At 50.6% G+C, this 23,322-nt stretch overlaps 6 protein-coding genes across 6 annotated transcripts; 3 read left to right on the forward strand and 3 right to left on the reverse strand.

Moving 5' to 3' along the window:
• Positions 1 to 24: 24 nt before the first annotated feature.
• Positions 25 to 14,793, forward strand: N7479_002960 (AAA family ATPase midasin; the record flags this gene model as incomplete). The annotated part of the gene is made up of 1 exon (XM_057250657.1): positions 25 to 14,793. The coding sequence occupies one exon, from the start codon at positions 25 to 27 to the stop codon at positions 14,791 to 14,793; it is 14,769 nt and encodes a 4,922-aa protein (XP_057115089.1).
• An 820-nt stretch (positions 14,794 to 15,613) lies between these two features.
• N7479_002961 (PRCC domain-containing protein) lies at positions 15,614 to 16,795 on the reverse strand (the record flags this gene model as incomplete). The annotated part of the gene is made up of 1 exon (XM_057250658.1): positions 15,614 to 16,795. One exon carries the CDS (start codon positions 16,793 to 16,795, stop codon positions 15,614 to 15,616), a length of 1,182 nt encoding a protein of 393 aa, XP_057115090.1.
• A 754-nt stretch (positions 16,796 to 17,549) lies between these two features.
• On the forward strand, positions 17,550 to 18,893 carry pkaC (cAMP-dependent protein kinase catalytic subunit pkaC; the record flags this gene model as incomplete). Its single annotated transcript, XM_057250659.1, has 4 exons — positions 17,550 to 18,074; positions 18,139 to 18,392; positions 18,441 to 18,815; positions 18,866 to 18,893. The coding sequence occupies 4 exons, from the start codon at positions 17,550 to 17,552 to the stop codon at positions 18,891 to 18,893; spliced, it is 1,182 nt and encodes a 393-aa protein (XP_057115091.1).
• A 391-nt stretch (positions 18,894 to 19,284) lies between these two features.
• On the reverse strand, positions 19,285 to 19,701 carry tim13 (protein translocase subunit TIM13; the record flags this gene model as incomplete). The annotated part of the gene is made up of 2 exons (XM_057250660.1): positions 19,285 to 19,524; positions 19,579 to 19,701. The coding sequence occupies 2 exons, from the start codon at positions 19,699 to 19,701 to the stop codon at positions 19,285 to 19,287; spliced, it is 363 nt and encodes a 120-aa protein (XP_057115092.1).
• Positions 19,702 to 20,067: 366 nt separating this feature from the next.
• On the forward strand, positions 20,068 to 21,396 carry N7479_002964 (legume-like lectin family protein; the record flags this gene model as incomplete). Its single annotated transcript, XM_057250661.1, has 6 exons — positions 20,068 to 20,163; positions 20,223 to 20,246; positions 20,349 to 20,419; positions 20,485 to 20,566; positions 20,629 to 20,889; positions 20,944 to 21,396. 6 exons carry the CDS (start codon positions 20,068 to 20,070, stop codon positions 21,394 to 21,396), a joined length of 987 nt encoding a protein of 328 aa, XP_057115093.1.
• A 311-nt stretch (positions 21,397 to 21,707) lies between these two features.
• N7479_002965 (uncharacterized protein) lies at positions 21,708 to 22,703 on the reverse strand (the record flags this gene model as incomplete). Its single annotated transcript, XM_057250662.1, has 1 exon — positions 21,708 to 22,703. One exon carries the CDS (start codon positions 22,701 to 22,703, stop codon positions 21,708 to 21,710), a length of 996 nt encoding a protein of 331 aa, XP_057115094.1.
• Positions 22,704 to 23,322: the final 619 nt, after the last annotated feature.

Consider the following 23,322-nt stretch of genomic DNA (forward strand, 5'->3'; position numbering starts at 1 on the left):
GTTCCTCTTACGACCGGATTAAACATGGATCGGAGGCCGGTCTATGAGAGGACTCTTACTGAGTCCGAACTGCTCGAGCAGCTTCCGAGTGGAATCTCGACTTTCATTCGAACTGCATCGGGGACTCAACACCTCCACGCTCTTGCGCTTGGCGCATTAAACAACGAATTTACGGAGAGCATTTTCAGACTCTATGAACCGATTTTTGTCGATCTTGCAGCCCGATGGCTTCAATCGGATTTACATGCCGACTACATTCACGTATTAGCGGCATTCGCGCAGATTTTACCATTTGCGCCGCATCTGCGGTCGCTTGCCAGTCAATATGCCTCATCACAGACTGGACCTTTGGCGGCTTTGGCCGTGTCGAAGGAATTAACACTGTTACAGTTGGACCAACCTAGTATTAAACTTCTACTCCTCGCCCTCTTCCGACTTCTTTCGTTTGATCTTGAAACCTTCTCTCCCATCGTTTCACCGCTTCAACTTCAGTCCCTCTTCCAATCCCAAGACCGAGTGACACGATACCTTGCTGTACGATGCTTTGCCTTATATATGCACGCAGCCGATGCGGCAACCGAAAAGATGGTCCGCGTCAACACTGGGACCGAACCTATAGAAGGAGAGTGGGAAGGCACTTTGATCGATTACCGTGTACTAGGATTGTGGGAAGAACGGCGATGGGAGACTCTTGGAAAAATCATCCAGACCGAAAGGTCTTCCAGGACGGAAACTAACACTCTGGCGTTGATCGAAAAGACACGGGAATCTTTCACAACCAAGACCGCAGAGATTTGCGGAGTTTTGATTCCCAGGTTGAAACAAGATACGCTCCTGACTTCTTCATCTGTTGTCAAGACCTCAACTACAGTTGGGAACCTGCGCCGGATTGCAGGCTCATTACTTGGATACAAACCCATCCTGTTGGTTGGTTTGCCTAACTCCGGGAAGACCTCTCTGATTAACGACATTGCTGCCACAATGGGCCAAGCTGAAACTATGGTCACGCTTCACCTGAACGAGCAGACAGATGCAAAGAGTCTGCTTGGAATGTATGCCACTTCATCTGCCTCCGGGTCCTTCTCTTGGCAGCCCGGTGTATTGACCAAGGCTGCACGCGAAGGTCGCTGGGTGTTGATTGAAGATCTTGATCGTGCCCCCTCTGAAGTAATGGGTCTTATTCTCCCAATCATTGAGAGAGGGGAGCTCACCATCCCAAGCCGGAGGGAGCGGATTAAGTGTGCCGAGGGCTTCAAAATCATCGCAACCATGAAGTCATCGTACAATATTGCTGGCGAGGAGATTGCACCGAGCACTTCAATGCTCGGAAGCAGACTTTGGGAGAGAGTACAAGTTAAGTCTCTCCCCGTGGATGAGATGCGTGATGTCATCCTGCAAAAGTTCCCCTTGCTTGAGTCTCGTGTGCCGACTCTCATGAATGTGTATGGACGAGTATGCTCTGCGTTCCATGGAAGCCTTGCAATCAAAGGTTCTCAAGGTCGTACCCCGGGCTTCCGTGATTTAATCAAGTTGTGCAGCCGCCTGCACAATCGTCTACACCGCATGGGCGCGAAGACTGGCTATGAGCCCACGTCAGAAGGTACCGAGGATGAAATATTCCTCGATATTGTTGACGTGTTCATCAAATATCTGCCCGAGAAGTCGATGCAGACCACTCTCGCCGCCGTTGTGGCCGAAGCGCTTCAGATCTCTCCCCAGCGTGCCCAATACTGCCTCAATGAACGCAGTCCCTCTTATACCGACAAGAACAACAGCCTTATTCTTGGTAGAGAAATTTGCAACAAGATCAAAGTTCCAAGTGGATCTGCATTGAAGCTTGCCGCAGCAGCTTCACGATTTGCTCCCACTCGAGCGGCACTAACCCTTATGGAACAGGTAGCCGCCTCAATCCAGATGGCAGAGCCTGTTTTACTTGTGGGAGAAACTGGTATCGGAAAGACTACAGTCATCCAGCATCTTGCATCTTTGATGCGCCAGAAACTCACAGTAGTGAATTTGTCACAACAGAGTGAAAGCACTGATCTGCTAGGTGGGTTCAAACCCGTTAGCATCCGTACAATGGCAGTTCCAATGCTGGACGAATTCACCCAGCTCTTTGAACTTACTTTCTCGGCCAAAAAGAACCAGAAGTTCTTGTCCTCGATATCGAAGAGTGCCGCATCCTCCAATTGGGTACGATTGGTGACCTTGTGGCATGAAGCTGTTCGTCTTGCAAATGGCGTGTTCAACCCCCCGAATGCCGCAGCCGAGAATGGCGATGAGCAGCCAGCCAAAAAACGCAAGCTTGATTCTCCTAAATACCAGCACTTGCGGCAAAGATGGGAGAGCTTCGCGACCCAGCTTGGAGATTTTGAGGCTCAGGTCTCACAAGGTGATGCCAAATTTGCCTTTGCCTTTGTTCAAGGTAAGATTGTGAGAGCTCTACGAAACGGCGAATGGGTTCTCCTGGATGAAGTGAACCTGGCTTCCCCTGACACCCTTGAGAATATTGCCAGTCTTCTTCATCATGGCAGTGAGGGAATACCATCTGTTCTTCTCTCCGAGGCTGGCGATGTTGAGAGAGTCTTCGGCCATCCGGAATTCCGTATCTTTGGTGCTATGAACCCTGCAACAGATGCCGGAAAGAGAGATCTACCCCCAGGTCTGCGTTCCCGGTTCACCGAATTCTATGTGCACTCACCTGATAGCGACTTGGACGATTTATTGGCCTTGATTCAGAAATACCTCGGTGATTTGACTATCAGTGACCAGCGGGCTGTGCCAGACCTCGCACAGCTTTACATGGTGACTAAAAAGCTCAGTAACGATAACAAGCTTACCGACGGAGCTGGACAGCGACCCCATTTCAGTATCCGTACTCTTGTTCGTGCTTTGATCTATGTTATCGACCACGCACATGTCTACGGGCTACGTAGGGCAATGTTTGAGGGTTTCAGTATGAGTTTCTTGACCGTGCTGAGCTTGAACTCCGAACGAGCTTTGATTCCTCTCCTCGAGCTTCATATCTTTGGCAACGCGAAGAACGCCAAGTCTCTCCTCGGACAGACCCCCCGCCCACCAACGGATGGCAATGATTATGTGCAGTTCAAGCATTACTGGATGCGCCGTGGTCCTATGGTTCCGGAGGAGCAACCCCACTACATTATCACCCCATTCATTGAGAAGAACCTGAAGAACTTGGTCCGTGCCAGTTCAACCCGGCGGTTCCCTGTTCTGCTCCAAGGTCCGACATCAGCCGGAAAGACGAGTATGATCGAGTATCTGGCAAAGGTATCAGGAAACAAATTTGTACGAATCAACAACCACGAGCATACGGATCTGCAAGAGTACCTGGGATCTTATATTTCCTCGGACGATGGAACACTGCGATATCAAGAGGGTGTGTTGGTGGAAGCGCTGCGGAACGGTTATTGGATTGTGCTGGATGAGCTGAATTTGGCACCTTCTGATGTTCTTGAAGCCCTTAACCGACTCCTCGACGATAACCGCGAGCTTTTCATCCCCGAGACTCAAGAAGTTGTTCATCCTCACCCGAACTTCATGCTATTTGCTACCCAAAATCCCGCTGGTCTGTACGGTGGCCGAAAGGTCCTGTCCCGTGCCTTCAGGAACCGTTTCCTCGAGCTGCACTTTGATGATATTCCGGAAAGCGAACTGGAATTTATTCTGAAGGAACGTTCGCAAATCGCCCCTTCCTTCTGCACACGGATTGTTGCCGTCTATCGGAAATTATCTTTGTTGCGCCAGTCTAATCGACTCTTCGAACAAAAGAACAGTTTTGCCACTCTGCGTGATCTTTTCCGATGGGCTCTTCGTGATGCCGATGATCGCGAGCAGTTAGCAGTCAACGGTTATATGCTTCTCGGCGAACGTGTTCGCAACCCCCAAGAGAAAGCCGCTGTCAAATCTGTGATTGAGGAAGTGATGAAGGTGAAACTCGACGAGGATGCTTTGTATAGCTCTGCAGAGCTAGAAAAGAATGCCCCTGAGATGAGCGAGCTTCCAGCCGGTATTGTGTGGACCAAGGCCATGAGACGTCTATTCGTTCTCGTCTCCAAGGCTCTCAGGAACAACGAGCCGGTCCTTCTTGTCGGAGAGACCGGTTGTGGTAAAACTCAGCTATGCCAGGCCGTCGCTGAAGCTTTCCGCCGTGAGTTGTTCATTGTCAACGCTCATGTGAATTTGGAAACTGGTGACTTGATTGGTGCACAGCGGCCTATCCGAAACCGGGCTGCAATCGAAAAACAGCTTGTAGATGACCTTCAAATGTTCCTTCACGGGCAGCTAAGCAGTGCGTCTTTCGATGCCTTGAAGCAGGAACTCACAGCATTGACTGTAGAGCAGCGTCAAGCCAAAGATCAACTTCTTTTGCAGAAGATTGAGAAGAACGCTATTCGCTGTAATGCCTTGTTTGAATGGTCCGACGGAAGCCTGATCACCGCCATGAAGACCGGTCAATTCTTCCTTCTTGATGAAATTTCTCTCGCAGACGACTCCGTTCTTGAGAGACTTAATAGTGTTCTGGAGCCTGCTAGGTCGATTCTTCTCGCTGAGAAGGGTCCCGTTGATTCAATGGTTGTGGCAGATGGTGGATTCCAATTCTTATCCACTATGAACCCCGGAGGTGATTACGGAAAACGTGAGCTTTCAGCTGCTCTTCGCAATCGTATGACAGAAATCTGGGCGCCCCAGCTGTCTGAGGATGAGGATATCCTGCCAATTCTTTCACAGAGATTGAACTTGAAGCAGGAAAACGTGGCAAAGGCTATGCTGAAGTTCGCTAAGTGGTTCAAAGTAACCTTCCAGAACACCTCTTCCACATCGCTCTCCATTCGTGATCTCCTTGCCTGGGTTGACTTTGTCAACACTTGTCAAAGCACGGACACCGAATTCGCTATCGTACAAGGTGCTGCAATGGTCTTCGTCGACACCTTGGGTGCTAACCCTGCCGCAATGCTTGCCATCTCTCTCAACAATCTCGAGGGTAACCGCAAGTCATGCCTCGACAAGCTGAGCGAACTGTTCAATGTCGATGCTTCCAAAATCTACTGGGAGTCGACCACTGTCTCTGCGGAACCTGGCGTTCTGCGCGTCGGGCCCTTCGCCCTGCCTACGGCTGGCACATCAGACCCTGATCCTCAGTTCACAATGGATGCTCCAACCACAATTGCCAACTCCGTGAGAATTGCTCGTGGTTTGCAGTCCTCAAAGCCTATTCTTTTGGAAGGAAGTCCAGGTGTGGGTAAGACTACACTTGTGACCGCTCTAGCTAGAGCGCTTGGCAAACCTCTCACTAGAATCAACCTTTCGGAACAGACGGATCTTACGGATCTGTTCGGTTCAGATGTTCCAGTGGAAGGAGGAGATGTCGGGCAATTCACTTGGCGTGATGCACCATTCCTACGAGCCATGCAGCGTGGTGACTGGGTTTTGTTGGATGAAATGAACTTGGCCTCTCAATCTGTCCTTGAAGGTCTCAACTCTTGTCTGGATCATCGCCAGCAAGTGTATATCGCTGAGCTAGACCAAACATTCAAAAGACACCCCGATTTCGTTCTCTTTGCCGCTCAGAACCCCCACCACCAGGGTGGTGGCAGAAAGGGTCTTCCTGCATCTTTTGTTAACCGATTCACAGTGGTCTATGCAGACAGCTTCACTGATGGCGACTTGAAAATGATTTGTTCCAGGCTCTTCCCTGGCAGTCCTTCTGTGCAGACTGAGAGATTGGTTGATTTCATTTCTCTCTTGAACCAAGCAATCACGCGAGATCGTCGACTGGGAGCCATTGGCGGGCCATGGGAAGTCAATCTGCGTGATATCCAGCGCTGGCTTCAACTCGCCGATCGAGGAAACCTGCAGATCCAGACCAAGCATTTCCTTGATGTTGTTATCAGCCAGCGATTCAGAAGTGAAGAGGATCGGAATGTGGTCTCTCAGATTTATGACCGTATTTTCACGGACTCCGACACTGGCTTGAAGAGCTACTTCCACAATCTCACACCCGAGTACTTGCAGGTCGGCCTAGGCATTTTGACCCGTGATCCTCTTCTGCAGCGCTTGGCCGAGCCAAATATGAGGATTCTACCGAAGGATCTTCATATTGTCGAGTCTCTTATTCTATGTATCGATAACTCCTGGCCGAGCATCCTAGTTGGACCTGCGGGGTGTGGCAAAACTACTCTCATCAGAAAGCTGGCGGCGGTTAACGGTGCAAACCTCGTCGAGTTGGCTCTGAGTGCTGACACTGATACTATGGATCTCATTGGTGGGTTCGAACAAATCGATCATCGCAGAGAGGTTTCAGGTTTTGTCCATGACATTGAGATGTTCTTGCGAAACCAGCTCATCCACTGCTTCGCTTCAGGGGACGTATCTGATGTTGTGATTTCTGCACTCCACATCTGTGAGAATTTACAGTCTGTAGATATCTCACTGGAAAATGTCATCTCCTCCCTTTCCAGCCTTTGTCAGTCTTCTTCCGACCCCGCCTACCAACAATTCCTCGAGAGAGCGCAGAAATTATTGAATGCTATTCAGCAATCTGATAAAATGAAGGTTGGATTTGAATGGACAGAAGGAGTCCTCACTCAGGCTGTCCAGCATGGAAATTGGGTTATTCTTGACAATGCCAACCTGTGTAATCCATCCGTCCTCGATCGATTGAATTCTTTGACGGAGCCGAATGGCACACTCATTCTCAATGAGCAACGGACAGAGGATGGATCTGCCAAGATCATCACGCCCCATCCCAATTTCAGAATCTTCTTGACCATGGACCCCCGCAATGGCGAGCTTTCTCGTGCCATGAGGAACCGCTGTACCGAAATCTGTTTCTTGCCAAGCGAGCTGCAAGACATCAAAACTACCATAGGCCCATCTTACACTTGCGAATCGTTCCTCTATCGTCTTCGCCATATTTGGAACTTGGATACCTCCTTGCCATCGTCTGCCTTCGAAGACGCTCTCGAGGTGTGCTTGGATCATCTTTCACCAGCGGATCTGGCCTATCTTCAACAGTCCCCAAGCAATCGTGTGGCTATGAATTCTGACAAAAACGGAGAACAGAAGACATCCAATGTTCTACAGCGCTATGCTACTCTGTTCCATGACAACAACCAATGGAAGCCACTTGACATCGCTAGCGGTGAGATCGTGCTTGGAGGAGCTCGCCTTGGTATCCGAGGAATGTTGCAGCCTCTTCATCCGCTTGCAAACGAGCCTCTCCTCGCTATTGCAGGAAACAGTGATTTCCGGTCTAGTTTGGTTGTCTTGGCTTATCTCCAGGAGTTGAGACTTGATATTCATCGCCTTAGGGAAGGCTTGATCCAAGCAGACGTATCTGGAAAAGAGCTCAAGCCTAGTCAAATGACACGTTTGGAGCGGTCACTGGCATCCGAGCGGATCCCTGCGTTGATGAAGGACACGACGCAACCTGTTGCCTCATTCTTATCTGATTGTGGCCAGGGTTTGTATGACTACATTCAGTCGTTGGATCAAATCTCCCTCCAAGGCCCTGTGATAATCGCAGCCCTTCGGGCTGTGATCTGTCTGTGCTGGGATATCTACCGGGCCACAGAGGTGAGCCAGGTCGACGAAGGAGAATTCCAAGTTTATCTCCAGATGGGCCGGAAGATCTGCGTGTCATTGCTCGATTCATCGCCTCTTCTCAGGCCGCTTCAAGCCACTTTGTCACAAGCTCTGGATCGGTTCCAGGAAGGTTGGGCTTTGACGACAGGCCTTAGCATGCAAAGAATCTGGGATTCTTGGAGACATGTCACTCCTATCTCTCAAGATAAGTTGGATTCTCTGACCGAGTTGGAGTCAACAGTCTTTGATTTCACAACTTTGGCTTTGCAAACTCGTGTGGAATTGTCTCAATTGAGTCGTGTACGCGATTCATTGATTGATGCCCAGCGATTCATCCTTCTGGATGGCGCTGATGGTGACGTACTTGTTCAAGGTATCAAACAAACCGTGGCTGAGCTATCTCATGCAGTTCGACGCTCAGAGTCAACCGAGTATCCATACTTTGCCAACGAATTCGAAGCTCTTTGCCAGTACCACGACATCTCCTCCTTCTTCCAGAACCCAGTCAATGACACGGTCATCCAGACAGTGATGCCACTCTTCGCTGGTCGTGCGGCTCGTCCATTGGACGCATCAAATTTCCAGAGCGACGTGCCGAATATTCTCCACAGAATCTCGCTATTTGCAGGTTCTTCAAGCAAATCCGAGTCTGCGTTTGCTACTGGTGGCATTGTCTCTTTGTCACTATTGGATAGGCTGACAGCTATCGGCAACACAAAATTGGGACAGATGGATATGCTCGAGGCAGAAAAGCAGGCTCTCTCTAAAGCTATTTCCCTGAGCAGTCAGCAGATCACAACAGATCAGTCCATGGACCTCAGACGTACTATTGCTAAACTCACAGCCGAGCTGGTGGCTTGTCATCGGGAGTTCTTCGAGCCTCGCTCAGCTGAGCATCTCATCTCGGTTCTGCAAGCCATCCAAAATGGGGATCTTTGTGTTGAACAGCTACCTATTAAGGTAAAATTGGACCAAAGCTTGCCAACTGCTCATTTCCTTGAGCCCCTCGCCGACCAGGCTCTACCAACTCTGATTTCGTCCCTGCGAGCGCAGCCATCAAACCAGGAGCAGAACATTCGGACCACTGGACTAGCAGCGGTACAGCTGGCAGTTATTCTTTTGCGTCTGTTTGTGCCTGACAAGACCTTTGACCCTTCTCTCGGTCTTGTTGTTCAGCGCAAACGCCACTCTCAACGCCTCCAAGAATTCACCGCCAAGTCTGCAGCCATTCTTGCCTTCGAGAAGTCTTTTACCAGTCAGGTCTCCAATCTCCGGTCTGAGCTTTTGGATAATGAAATTCGTGATCTGGGTTCTGCCCCGCCTCCTTCGCTCGTAAACCGGCCCCAGCAGTCCCAATTGAGTCTTTTGCAGGGAGAGTTCACCAACTTGATCAACTCTGTCCTGAAGAGAGACCCCGAGCAAATGATCCGTTCTACCGAATCCCCACAGTCCCAAAATATGATCCAGCTTCTGCGCAATAACATCAAACAATTGAGCAGTCGTCTGAGCACTCACTACAGATCTTATGATGATATCACAGTGCCTGTGGTTCGTTTCTTGCAGCTTTTGGACCTTGGTGTATTCCTGGCCTCTAGCCAACCGGAACAATCTACCGATATCCTTGATATTCAAACTCTGAGCGAGCGAACACCCTTCTTAGGAGGCATCCACCACCCTGTTCTTGCCCAAAATGAACGGAAGGCAGCAGGCTCGCCGAAGAACGCAAACGAAATGCGCCTTCAAGAACTGTCGGCTCTTTGGGCCGCTAAGGACGCTGATTCCACAACCCTAAACACAAAGGCTGGAAGAGAGATCATTCGTCGTGTTTTCGCTGACTTCCATCAACTGTGGAAAGCTAAGCTCGAAGAAGATCGGGAAAAGGAAGCCGAAAAGGGAGAATTGTACCGCTTCAAGGGATCTTGGGAAGAGGAAGAAGAAGTCAACGAAGCCGAGCTACACGCGCTCTTCCCTACATTCGATGAAGAAGCAGCTCAAGGCACAGAGACGACTGATGTGGTTGACCGTATTGACCCCAAGAGCATCGCCCTCCGGCTTGCCTCGCTTCATGCAAATATCGTCTCGAATGAACGCAGTGGAACCGCATTGACTGCCTTTGTCAAGGAATCAGGCCATCTTTTGGGCTCGATTTGGTCTGACAACAAGACATCATTCTCGCCAATGTCACCGCAAAACCATCTTCCTGCAGTTCTTCTGCTTCTCGATGACGCCATAAGCGAGGGAATTGACAATCGCCAGAAGAATTATAACTTCTACACTGATTCAAATCTTGGAGAGGCAAGGAAGCTGGTTGCTCTTGCGCTTTCTGTCCAAGCCCGTTTCGCCCAAATTCAAACCACCTGGCCTGAACATGCTGTCCTCGCTGATACCATTCAGTGCTGCGTGGAAATCCTTCAGTTCAAACACACTGAACCTGTTGCCAAGTTCATGACCAAGGTTGAAAAGCTTCATTCATTCGTACATGAGTGGCAGACCGTGGCCAGCAGAGAATACTCAGCTGTTACTGTCTACGATGAGATTACAAGCATTCTCATTAGCTGGCGCCGTCTTGAGCTGTCGACTTGGGCCAAGCTTCTGGATATTGAGAAAGAGCGATGCGAGGACGAGGTGAGTGCTTGGTGGTTTATCGCCTACGAAGCGCTTATCGGTGCTCCCATCATGATGGTCGAGGCAGGTGAACAGGACATGACTGAACACACCCAACTCTTGGTTTTGACCCTGGAGCAATTCTTCAAGTCTACGACTATGGGCCAGTTTGCTCGCCGTCTACAACTGGTTGCAAACTTCCAAGTGCTGCTTGAACTTTTCAGCAGAGATTATCCCTGCCTCAAGAAGCTTGTCTCTGCTTTGGATAATTTCCTCCACCACTACGGACCCTTCCAGCCTGGAGTAGACAAGTATCTAACAGAGAAGCGGTCCACTCTTGAGAAGGATATCAAGGAACAGATCCAACTTGCGAGCTGGAAAGATGTCAACATCGTGGCTTTGAGGGAAAGCGCCAGAAGATCGCATGTCAAGCTATTCAAGCTGGTTCGAAAGTATCGTGCAGCCCTTGGCCAGCCAGTTCAATCAATCCTTGAATCAGGCCTTCCAGAAAGCACCGAGGAGATCACTTCGATGTCCCAAGCAGAGCCAGTCCGCCCCACTGCCACGTTCCCCGAGGCAATGGCCATTTGCCAAAATGACAAGGACCTGTGGTCCACTCGAGCGCTCAGGTTCCAGAAGCCAGATGGAACAGCCAGCAACATGATGAACCTGTATACGTCAATTCCAGCCGAGTTCGACATTGCGAAGGACCTCGAAAGCTTCATTGTCTCGGTGATTGAAAGTATGAATGAGTTTAAATCCAAGACACCCAAGGTTCTGAATGAAGACAACAAGGAGGACGTCCAGCACCTCAAGTCCCAAAAACGCCGTCTCTATGCCGAGACCCTCAAGCAGCTGTATGAGATGGGTGTCAAACGTAATGCTGGATCGAGCATTATTGAAACGCAGGAAACAGTTCCGCAGGTTCTCGCCACTAGTGCCGCCTTCGAGGCTGGCGCTGCAACCTCAACTGCAGTCAAGAGTGCCGACTGGTACTTCCACAGACTTCTGGATCTCTTACCCAAGACCCGACTAGCGTCTCGCAACTATTCCGAGGAGCTCAGCAATGTTGAGGTCCACCGAAGCATGGGATCTATTGAGCATCTTGTTTTCACTGTCCGCCGTCAGAGAGGAATCATTTCGCCTGCCCTCACGGGCTTGGGCAAGTTGAAGTCTACGCTTGACAAGGTGCAAAACCTTTGGACAGCGGCTTCAAACTCTTTATCGCAAGACCGTGCATCTGCCTTGGAAGAGCGAACCAATCTCGTCAGAATCGTGGCTTGGTTGGCTCCTATTCTTGGACTAGCCGCAATGATCGTTGGAGTACATTCCAAGTTCTCGGGGATTGATGCATCTAAGATTGTGGAACAGCTCCGCGCCAAAAAGGCATCCTTCGATAGCCTACGCAAGTCGCACGAAGCCCTTCCCATGCTTCCCACCAGGATTGCATCCAACGCAAACTATGAGATCGCGCAGCAGGCACAATCATCACTTGATGAATTGGCTGCTGACTTGAAGCAATGGAGCCAAGCTCGCCCTGATCTGTCCTTCGCGCTGGATCAAATCACACCTTGGGTCAAGACAAACATCGCTGCTCTCCCTGAGGTCAATGATGACAACAACCTATCCCTCAAAGCCTTCGATAGCAGCCTCCTAACGGCCATTGACAAAATGCTCATCGGCCTCCAGAAGCTCAAGGAAGTGCCGTCTGCCATCACCTTTGAGGGATTGATGTCAAGGAGTGATGAGTTCTTCTCTCGTGGTATTAAGGCTGTCCATCTCACCGAGATCACTATCACATTGGAGAAGGTCCTTGATCAATTGCACCGCCTGCAAGACCACTCCTCTGCCGGCCTCTCCATTGCTGCCGCACTAATCACCAGTATCCTGCCTATCGCCAACAGGTACTACCAAATCTGTCGGGATCTGGCTGATCGGTTCATTGCCGTTCATCGCGAGATCTGTAAGACATCCTACATCCTGACCAAGACCTTCAACCAGGTCGCCTCCGATGGTTTCTGTAGTCCTGCCGAAGCCTCTCAAGATCAAGGCAAGGAGGGCCAGATGGAAAGTGGAACCGGTCTTGGCGAAGGCGAAGGCGAAGGCGCGGAAGATATCAGCAAAGATGTTGGCGACGACGAAGATCTAACTGAGTTGGCGCAACAAGAGAACAAGAAAGAGGACGGCGATGATGAGATGGATGATTCCAAGGATGCTGTCAACATGGATCAGGAAGATTTGGAAGGCGATGCCGAAGATAACAAGGACGAAGAGGAGAACGATGACAGTGGCGACGAAGGAGATGACGATATCGACGAAGAGACAGGAAGCGTCAATGACCTTGACCCAGGTGCTGTGGACGAAAAGCTCTGGGACGGTGGTAACGATGAGCAACAGAAGGATACTGAGAACGAAGAAGGAAAGGGCCAATCAGAGGCTGAGCAACAAGCTGCTGCTCAGGAAGAGAAGAAAGATGGTGAAAAGGGCGAAGAAAAGCAAAAGGAAGGAGAGGATGAGGAAGAGGAGGAAACAGAAGACGAAGAGGCCCCCGAAGACGAGGGCGAGGCAATTGGCCGTGAGGAAATGGACGTCACCGACCCTCAGGCGAAGGAAGAAGAAACACTGGAACTTCCGGAGGAAATGCAACTTGATGACGGTGAAGGCAAGGACGATAATGGCGAGGACGATGATGAGATGGATGATCTTGACGACGATTTCGGTCCTGCTCCCGAAGAAGAAGGGAAGGTCGAAGAAACTGACGACCAAGCTGGTGAAGAAGACGCCGAGGCAGCCCCAGAGGATCAAGTGTCAGGGGAGGAAGATGAAGAAATGGCTGATGATGCGGAGGAGACCAACGAAGGCGAAGCCGGAGAAGAGGAGGAAGAGGAAGCTGGCGGAGAAGATCCCGAGGAGGCTGAGCAAGATGACTTCCTCGCACAGCGTGATGAGAATGATGCGGCAGGTGATAACGTCGCTCCTAGTGAAGCTGTCACTGGCGGTCTCGGGGCCGAGCAAGACCAAAATGAAGAAAAGGGTGCCTCTGGTGACGCTCAGCAGGAGAGCGGCTCGACTGATCCCAGTGCCAATGTCGACCAACAGACAGGTGCTGCCAAGGACAGCGAGGAGAGCCAGCCCAGCCGAGACGCTGCTGGTGGCGAAGATCACGGGCCAGATGAGCCTCAGATGCAGGCATTCAAGAAGCTCGGTGATATCCTCGAGCAATGGCACCGACGACAAAAGGAGATCCTCAATCCGTCCCAACAGGAAGAGGAATCCCAGGCTATGCCCGAAGACACCGATATGGCCGACGCGGACTTCGAGCACTTGAAGGATGACGACGATGCCGCAGACACCCAGGCCCTTGGACAAGCAAACGACGACCAAACGCAAGCTCTCGACCAAAGCAAGGGTGTAGAGTCTGACATCAAGCCTGGGGAGAACGACGTTCTCCCAGACGTGTCAGACGATCAGCAAGAAGCCGTGGACAACCAGCTTGAGGATGAGATGCAAATTGACCGTGAGACCATTCCCGCCGATGGAGAGTCCGCCGGCGCCTTCATTCCTAGCGGTCAATCATCCCACGATCGCGCAGACGGAGCACAGGGCACCCAAGAACTGGACGAGGAGCTCGACGAAGTCGACTCGCAGCTTGCAGCGATCCACCTGTCCTCTTCGCTCCCCCCATTGACCCCACAAGACGAAGCGCGCCGCCTCTGGGCGCACTACGAGTCCGCCACAAATGATCTCTCTCTCTCCCTGACCGAACAGCTCCGTCTCATTCTCGCCCCCACAATGGCCACCAAGCTCCGCGGTGACTTCCGCACCGGAAAGCGTCTGAACATCAAGCGTATCATCCCCTACATCGCATCCCAGTACAAGCGCGACAAGATCTGGATGCGCCGCTCTATTCCCTCAAAGCGCAACTACCAGATCATGCTGGCTGTCGATGACAGCAAGTCCATGCTAGAAAGCGGTAGTGGTCAGCTCGCCTTCGAGACTCTTGCCCTTGTTGCGAAGAGTCTGAGCATGTTGGAAGCTGGCGACCTGTGCGTCCTCGGTTTCGGTAACGAAGATCATGTTCGTGTCGCCCACGAGTTCGGAAAGCCTTTCTCCTCCGAGGCTGGCTCCCAGGTCTTCCAGCACTTCAGCTACCAGCAAACTGGTACCAATGTGCGTAAGCTGATCGCCGACTCTATCGCTCTCTTCCGCGAAGCTCGCTGGAAGCGCTCGCCTGGCTCTGGCTCTGCCGATCTCTGGCAGCTTCAGTTGATTATCTCTGATGGTATCTGTGAAGATCATGATACTATTCGCCGTCTTGTTAGGCAGGCGCTTGAGGAGCGCATCATGGTTGTCTTTATCATCGTCGATGCTGTTAAGGGTAGCTCTATCCTTGAACTCTCGCAGGCTAGCTTCGAGGCCGATCCTAATTCAAATGGCGAGATGAAGCTCAAGATGAAGCGTTACCTCGAGGACTTCCCCTTCCCTTACTACCTTGTCGTTCGTGATGTGAGGGAGTTGCCCTCTGTCTTGGCTACTGCACTCAAGCAGTGGTTTGCCGAAGTTGTGGATGTGTCTTCTTGATACTCCAAAAAAAATAAAAGGAGTTGGAGTAGCCTAGGAGTTGTTTGTTATTATTTTGTTACATTTGACGGCGTTTGGGATGATTTATTTTTGTATATGATAGATTTTATAGATGTGATACATATCAGTTGAATGTACATTTTTATAAAAGAAAATGAATGATTCGGATTCTCTGTAGCTACTGTATTTGCTGATGCCATATTCATGCTGTATTGAGAATTCCGTCTTGTACTGTCTTAGCCCTGGTGTTACAAATGAAATCCTTCGAAATGGTTCTCTTGATATGTCAATATATGGTATCCTATGAGCGCACGCGTGTAAGTCTGAGTTGCAGTTGACTGATCAAGGCATTGTTAGAAGCCTCTATCAAGAGGAAATAAAATAAAAGCTATCCTAGGGGAATCGAACTCAGGCTGTCCCAATTAGGAAATCGTCCTATATAGGTCACTTCAAAGATGAGCTGTCTCCTTCATATCTGCCCTGGTTAGTCTAATGAGAGGAGGAATCTGTAGTCTATGTATCTCCTGGGACGCTGAGTGCGTATTACCTTCAATTGGTCTTGGGATTCATGACCCCAGGGCACAGTTAAGGTTCCTGCCGCTCTTAAGGTTGAACAAGGTACATAGATGGTAGTCCGCCATTGGACCGTATCCAGGTCCAAGCTACCGAAGGGGGCAGGCGGTCCTGACGGCCTTGGGTGTGGGTATGGAGGTACCTCCTCTCTTTTTTTTAACATTCTCGTATTTCCTACATGGTATGGTATCTCAATGCTAATGCGCTTGACAAAAATTCCCCCAGAATGACCTTATGTATGCTTAAACTACCATCCGTACTTGGATCCAGCTTCCTTCTTGTTTCTCCGACCCGTTGCAAAGCTTTCCTCCAATGCCTCCTTTTGAGAGCTTGCGACATTGAGCAATTGCTGGAGAGTATGCTTGCCCGGCGCAATGGCGCGTACAGGATTGTGCTGTGCTCCGGCGAGCTCTCCTTCCGCCAGAACCTTATTTGACGCGTACTCCTCGTCTATGTTGAAGGTACGCACCTGTGACTGCGACGCCGCGGCATTTCGACCGAAGAGCTGGCGTCTTTCAGACTTGGACAAGTTCAGGTCGTTTGCAATGCTGTCCAAGGATGATGTAGGATTGGTTGATACTGTTGCTCTGGAGTGCTCCATGGAGATTTGTGTAGGCTCAGCGAGTACTGGATCATCTGCTGATACTTCTTCGTCTTCGGCGTTGTACACCAGCGGCTGGTAGGTTGCTGATGGTCCAGGTGCCGGGCCCGGCTGAGAAGTGGTCTCGTCCGAGGATAGAGAGAAGAGACTGACTTTAGGTTTCGGTGGTGTAGGCGTAGGTGCAGGCGCAGGTGCAGGGGCTTGCTGTAGAGATTGGGCAGGCTTCGGCGCTGCTGATGAGGAAGGTGTTGGTTGCTCAGCAATCTTGGTGGTCTTTCTCTTCTTTTGAGGTCGTCCGACGGACAACGGTCTGAACATCATCGGATTTCCTTGCAATTTGACCTCCACCGGATTTTTTATCGTCTCTGATGCAGTGTCGGGTTTTGGGCTACCGGGTGCAGATGTGGTGTCCTTCACATCTCCGCCCGCTAGATTTTCGAACGCGAAATCATTCTTCATTTCGGCATCAGCTGTGCGATCAAACCCAGGGCCTGCTCCTGTTTTGAGGCTAAACGGTTTTCGTGTTGTCGCCACTGCTGCTTTCTTTTCGACTATTCGTTTCGGCGCTGGAAGGAAAGCGTTGAAACCGGAAAGGCCTCCTCCTCCACCTAATCGAGGCTTTTTGCGCGGGCCATCTTCTGTATCTTCGCCGGATGGGTGTTCGGGTTTGATTTCTGGAATCGCGAGACGGATCTTGCGTGGATTGTTGCGGTCGATCTGGAACCCGGTTTTGGAGTCGGATTTCTTTGCCTTGCTGATCTGGGAGGCGGGTGTAGTATCTGGCTCAGCATCTGAGCCTTCAGAATCAGAGTAGACTACTAGCACCATGTTGGGAGAGTTATGTTGGTGTTGTTGTTGTTGTTTGCCTGGGATTTGAGAGATCGGTACTGGTGACCAGTGAATTGTTTGACACCTGAACCTTCAGGCATAACAAACATTACATAATCATACCATCCGAATCGAGATCCAGAGATCGAGAGGCAAAGACATTACATAGTGGACTAGGGGACGGGATGGAATGGACCAAAGAGAAAATTGCCCGAAAGTACATCTGAGCCTGAAGGCCAAAACTCACTTGTTACAGTGAAACAAGAGGGATGATCACATCACTTTGTAACGTCATCGCATCCGGGTTCTCCGCTTCTTGGAGATTAATAGGATCATACTACTGTGAGAGGTGTTCATAGACATCCATAGTCACTTGGATTATCTGAATTGACTGCTCGGGAGCTGTAGAGTCTGACATTTGACATAGTCCATGGCTGTATATCAATCAGTAAACAGCTTGACAGTTGAGGGAATAATGGAATAAATAATCCAGATCAGAAGTTCTGAGCAATAGATTGTAGTAAGAGACTAAACCAAGCTAATAGACCAATTAGACTAAATAACAGACTATCAAATAGAAAGATCTAAGCTCAATACAATATTATAGGGTGTTCAAGTGTAAAGTCCATAATGAAAGATCAATGCGTCATTCTGGCCGCTGCCCCTCCCCACTTAATCCGGACCTCCCATTCCAGCTTTCACCCCCCCCCCCCCATCCCCCAAATGGCCCCAAAGCCTGTCTGATCTTCTCTCCATGCCGAGTTTAGGAGGTTTACTGAAGAAGAGGCGAACGAAGGATTCGCAAGATCTAGGGAAACCAGATACTCAGAACCAAGACGGTTCAGGCGCATCCATGCAACCCGCTTCACACGCCTCGCACGCTTCGCCCAACCAAACGGGTACGGGTAACGACAATGTCGCCAGTATCGACAACATTATAAACCAGGAGCAGCAGAAGCAGGAGCGTGTTACCAAGGGGAAATATTCTCAGGAGGACTTCGAGCTTCAGCGCACCTTGGGAACGGGGAGCTTCGGTCGTGTGCACCTGGTGCAGTCAAACCACAATCATCGCTTCTATGCAATGAAGGTGTTGAAGAAGGCCCAGGTGGTCAAGATGAAGCAAATTGAGCACACAAATGACGAGCGCCGCATGTTAAATCGTGTTCGCCATCCATTCCTCGTTACCTTGTGGGGAACGTGGCAGGACTCGCGAAACCTCTATATGGTCATGGACTTTGTGGAGGGAGGTGAATTGTTCAGTCTCCTGCGCAAGTCACAAGTGAGTGTCCCATCACTTCGTTCGGTCTTGTGTGTGTGAAACAAAAGAACTCATTTGTCTTTAGCGATTCCCGAACCCGGTGGCCAAATTCTATGCCGCGGAGGTCACCCTAGCGCTAGAGTATTTGCACTCTCACCAGATCATTTATCGTGATTTGAAGCCAGAAAACCTTTTGCTGGACCGTCATGGTCATCTGAAGATCACAGATTTTGGATTTGCTAAAAACGTGCCGGATATTACGTGGACACTTTGCGGTACACCGGATTACCTAGCACCGGAGGTTGTCTCCTCCAAGGGATACAACAAATCAGTTGACTGGTAAGCTTGCTTTCAATGCTTCCGTCAAATTGTTCTAACTGTCCCAAGGTGGTCATTGGGAATCTTAATTTTTGAAATGCTGTGTGGATTCACCCCATTCTGGGACAGCGGATCTCCAGTCAAGATCTACGAGAATATCCTGCGGGGTAGAGTCAAGTATCCTCCATACTTGCACACCGACGCGGTTGATCTACTCTCTCAGCTGATCACAGCCGACCTCACCAAGCGCCTCGGCAACTTGCACGGTGGCCCGAGTGATGTCAAGAACCATGCCTGGTTCGCCGAGGTCACTTGGGACCGACTAGCTCGTAAGGATATCGATGCGCCATATATCCCACCCATTCGCGGTGGACAAGGCGACGCAAGCCAATACGACAAGTATCCGGAAGAGACTGAGCACTATGGCCAGGAAGGGGACGATACGTATGTACTTCTTTCCACGCCACCCCACACACCTGACTAACTCGTTCCAGATACGGTCACCTTTTCCCCGACTTCTAAGGTGCTTGTATGATTTTATGACGCGACGAAAAGTCCTCTGGGGGGAGGGCTGGAACTGATTGACCCCGGGAGGAGTCGTGAAAAACCAGGAGCCATTATATGAAAATTCATACTTTTCTATATGCACATCATTTTTCTTAGCAATTACAATCGAATTTTTGTGTTTTTTTTTCTTTCAATTGCCTGCTCGATGTACAAATGGATTCGTCGTGAACCCTAGTCTATTCCCAATCTCTCCAACCACAGGGGGCACAAAAAGCCACGCCCATATTATACACGGGCTACCAGGCCGCTTCTATCGTACAGTAGTTCATTCACAGAGATGTGTGTGTGTGTCTTTTGGTGATTGTTTCGTCCTTCATCTTCCTTGCTTTCGTCTGACGGATCAAATTTAGCCCAGGATTCCGCTGCCGCCCTCGGGCATACCGGTAGCCATGGAGGCAATGGCAGCAGCATCCTGACCGCCGAGACGCTTGGTCTCCACGCCGACACGGGCGATGTAGGTCTTGCTTGTGAGATTCCACATGGCGATGTACTTCTCCATGCAGCTAGACAGGCAGGTGTTCTCCTTAGCCGAGAGCGAGGTACCGGGGGCGGGAACGCAGGCCTTGAAGCAGTGCTTGTTGATTTTCTGGAGTTGTTGTCAGTTTGTTGCCAGATTTGGATATCAAGGGTGGTGACGTACTCCGATCAGGGAGCGGGCGTTCGACATGGCGGCCTCCTGCTGGAGCTGGCGCATGACTGCAGCCTTGATCTCCTCAGAGGTCTGAGGGGCAGTGGTGGGGCCGGAACCAAAAAGCGACGACATTGTGAGAGAGGAAGATTGGTGGAACAGATATAATGGGATGGGTTGAATTGGATCGAATCGAAGAAAGTCGGCGGAGTTCAGGATCTGAGGTGCAGAATTGTGGCTGGTGTGTTAGCCTGCGCCACATTCGATGTGGACACCTTAGCATAACAAGCTGTATACTTCACCTCCTCGTCTCCGCGCCCCAGGAACTTTGCCTATTCACTCTTTCTTGTCGCCATTCCTCGAAAATTTTACGGCTTCTTTTCTTATTTCCTATTCGCCGGGTTTTCGGGTCCTGGTGACACCGTACCCCGTCCATCCCACCCTTGGCCTATCCTTGAATCAGTCTGAGCTCCCCTCCATTGAGCTCTATACAATTCCACAATGCGTCTTCCGTCTTTTTCCTCGCTTCTCTGCTTCGCGGGCCTAGTCGCCTTACCCGTGAATGCCTATGACGACCCAAATATCAAAAGCATCCCTGTATGTGCTCAATGGCGATGCTGTTTCAAGCCGAGGTACTGACTTTGGACGTTTGCTAGCTTCGCACCCACAGCCTCGCTCCGGTATGATAATATTCTGAGTCCAGCTTGTCTGCGAATTTCGAACTCAAGCTGCGCATAGCTCATTCCCCGAGGAGGAACATCAGTATTAACCGCCATTAATAGCCATACCTTGATTCGGATTTCCAAAGCCGCTGGTTCGACTTCGGAGGAGATACTGTAATTCGCGCTGATAGGTAAGGATATTATGCGCATTCGGGTGAAATTACTCATCAATGCTGATTGTTGACTCTGTGTTTAGATACGTCCGCCTCACGGCTGACCGGCCATCGCAGCAAGGATGGATCTCCTCCCGTGTGCCTCTGACCGCAACAAATTGGCAGGTAAATACCATGTCCTTGCGAATCAAAATACGCGCCAAAATCTCACGTATACCCCCTGCTAGATTGAGCTCGAGTTCGAGATCCACGGCTCTGGCAACTTGCATGGTGATGGATTTGCGCTCTGGCTCACCAAGGAGCGCGCCACGCAGGGCCCTGTCTTCGGTTCGACAGACAGATTTGAGGGCCTTGGTATCTTCTTCGACACTTATAAGAACAACCGCCCCGGTGTGTCATTCCCCTACGTCATGGCCATGATGGGTGATGGCCAGACCACCTACGATCAAGCGCATGATGGCAAGGCGAACGAGCTGGCCGGTTGCTCTGTGAGTTAATATTAATTGGCAGCTAGTTATGGATATATCTTTAACTATTCACAGGCTCGCGGTCTCCGCAGCGCCCCCGTTCCCACCAAGGCCCGCCTTACCTACTTCCAGGACAAGTCACTGTCCTTGGAACTGCAGTATAAAAGCGAAGATACATGGACCGAATGCTTCAATCTTTCCGCCGAGAATTCCAACATCGCCATCCCCTCCGTCGCATACTTGGGTCTCTCCGCCGAGACCGGCGAGCTGAGTGACAATCACGACATCATCTCCCTCAAGGCCGAGAACCTTTACTCCCTTAACCGCAGTAATGCTAACAAAGCCAAGACCACGGAAGACCAGTCCAAGGGCCGCTCTCGCTCACCCCCCAAACCTGTCAAAGAGCCCAAGGAGAAGGGTAGCTGGACTTGGTTCCTCTTCAAGAGCCTGCTATTCTTCGCCGTTATTGTCGGCGGTTACTTCGGCTGGACAGTCTACCGGACCAAGGCCCGGTCATCGCGTTTCTAAATTTACCCTATATGGACATTTGGTAAAGCATGAAACTTAAAACCTTTCCTCTGTACGATTCAAGTTGGTCTCTGGGTTTGACCAGTTTCTGTCTGATGAAAGGGATCTCGCATACATAGCATTGCTGCTTTGAAGCTCTTCTTTTACTCTGATCTACGTTCCCAACTACAGCTCTTGTCATCTTTTCTCTTCCTTGAAATGAATTAAAGTCATGATCATTCAAAATGTGCTCTCATATGCAGTATGAGGCTCGGGGTATCGATAATAGAACAAGTAACAAATCAAGACGCCACCCAATGTACACTCCTAGCTCATCTGTTCTGTCGTTCTCGTTCCTCATTCCACATGCGGTCTACAATCTGAAAGACCTCTGTGACACTGCGCATCACAACATCGTCAATGCCCAACGCGCCATACCGATGCTGGATCTTGTCGGGATGCCAGCGAATGCGCTCCACCTTCAGCGTACCGAGTAACTCGGCCGGCGGCGGGGCATGTCGCATGAATTCCTCAACAGAATTGGGCCGAACATCAGCCCTCTTCCCAGAGCGAACAGGCCAGAAGATCAGACTGCGTAGCGGCTTGGGAGTAGATCCTTCCACGGCCTTCCCGATAGTCTCCCAGCTTTTCAGGTACTCGGCCCAGGGTCCACTCCAGGTAGCCTTAGCTCTCTTGCGCTCCGCGCCTCGCCGTAGACTATCGTCCATGGCGCGTTCAAACTCCTCCCTCCCAGACTGCGCATTTCGCTGAGCCTCCTCCTTCCTTTTTTGCTGGCGCTCAGCCCGCAGACGCTCCTGCTCAGCCAGCATCCCCTCCCGTGTCCGCTCCCACATCCGGCGACGGACATACTCCACGTACTCTTCCTCAGTCATCTGCTCCAGCTCGCCTTCCGGGCCCCGCTGTACTTCCGGTACGCGGTAATTGTGGATGGGTTGGCCGTAGACAGATTCCCAGTATGCGGCGCCTTCGTCATCGCCGAGCGCGTCAAAAAGCGATTCGCGGAATGTGTCGCGTGCTGAATCGAAGGGGTACTCAGGTGTTGGGTCAGGATGCTTGTCCTCGCGATGTCGCCGCTTGGAGGGTTCAGTATCTCGCTCACGCGAGCGTTTGCTGTGCGTTCGTTTACGATGGGGGCGACTGCCATCTTTAAATCGGAATGCACGGCTGTGGCCTGCATGGGTGTGTTCTTCAGAAGTCTGGTTTTGTTGGTGACATTCTGTCGGCTCGCCGGTAGGTTTCGTGCTTTGAGAGTGCTGTGAGGGGTGGAATACCCCAGGCGCCTCGGCGGGTGTGGATTTTGAGTTCATTGTGGTATTTCTCAGGCAAAAAAGCAGCTCCAATTAGCGAATCTCATTGCTCAAAGCTATTGAGAGCAAAGCAAAGTATCAGAGGAGTGTCAAAAAGGTAAATGCCCAGCTAATCTGGAAAGCGCCCGCGGAGATAAGATATATTAGTCATCTTATCTCCAGTGTGTTCTGCCAGATTTATGCGAATGGGGGAAAAGCAGTCCGCTTTCTGAGGAATATATGGAAAACATGGAGTGAAGCAAGGTACGGTATGGTCAATCAATGTGTAGAATTCCAACATGGATCGTGTTATATATGGCCTACTTGAGGAGATTCCAGGGATCGCCCCCAATAGCCCAATCTGCCTCGATATGGAGCATAATGAACTAGGGCTACTCGGCAAGACTACGGTGTACTCTCAACTCACCCTACATACACTATACTTTACCTTACTCGCTCTGCCCCAGTTTGATCAGTTGTTTGCTTTCTCTTTTCACACATGAGCCCCTTGGCCCACACTTGATTTCAAGTTTAGTTGGAAGTATGATCTTGCTCCTTCCTCCCCTCGACTCTTCTCTCTCTTCTCACCTGATTCTCCTCATCCCCGCTCGAATCTTCATTCAAATCTGGCCATCTATCA

This window comes from Penicillium vulpinum (genome assembly GCF_028829585.1).
Source record: "Penicillium vulpinum strain IBT 29486 chromosome Unknown utg000001l_segment0_segment0, whole genome shotgun sequence".
NCBI lineage: Eukaryota > Fungi > Ascomycota > Eurotiomycetes > Eurotiales > Aspergillaceae > Penicillium > Penicillium vulpinum.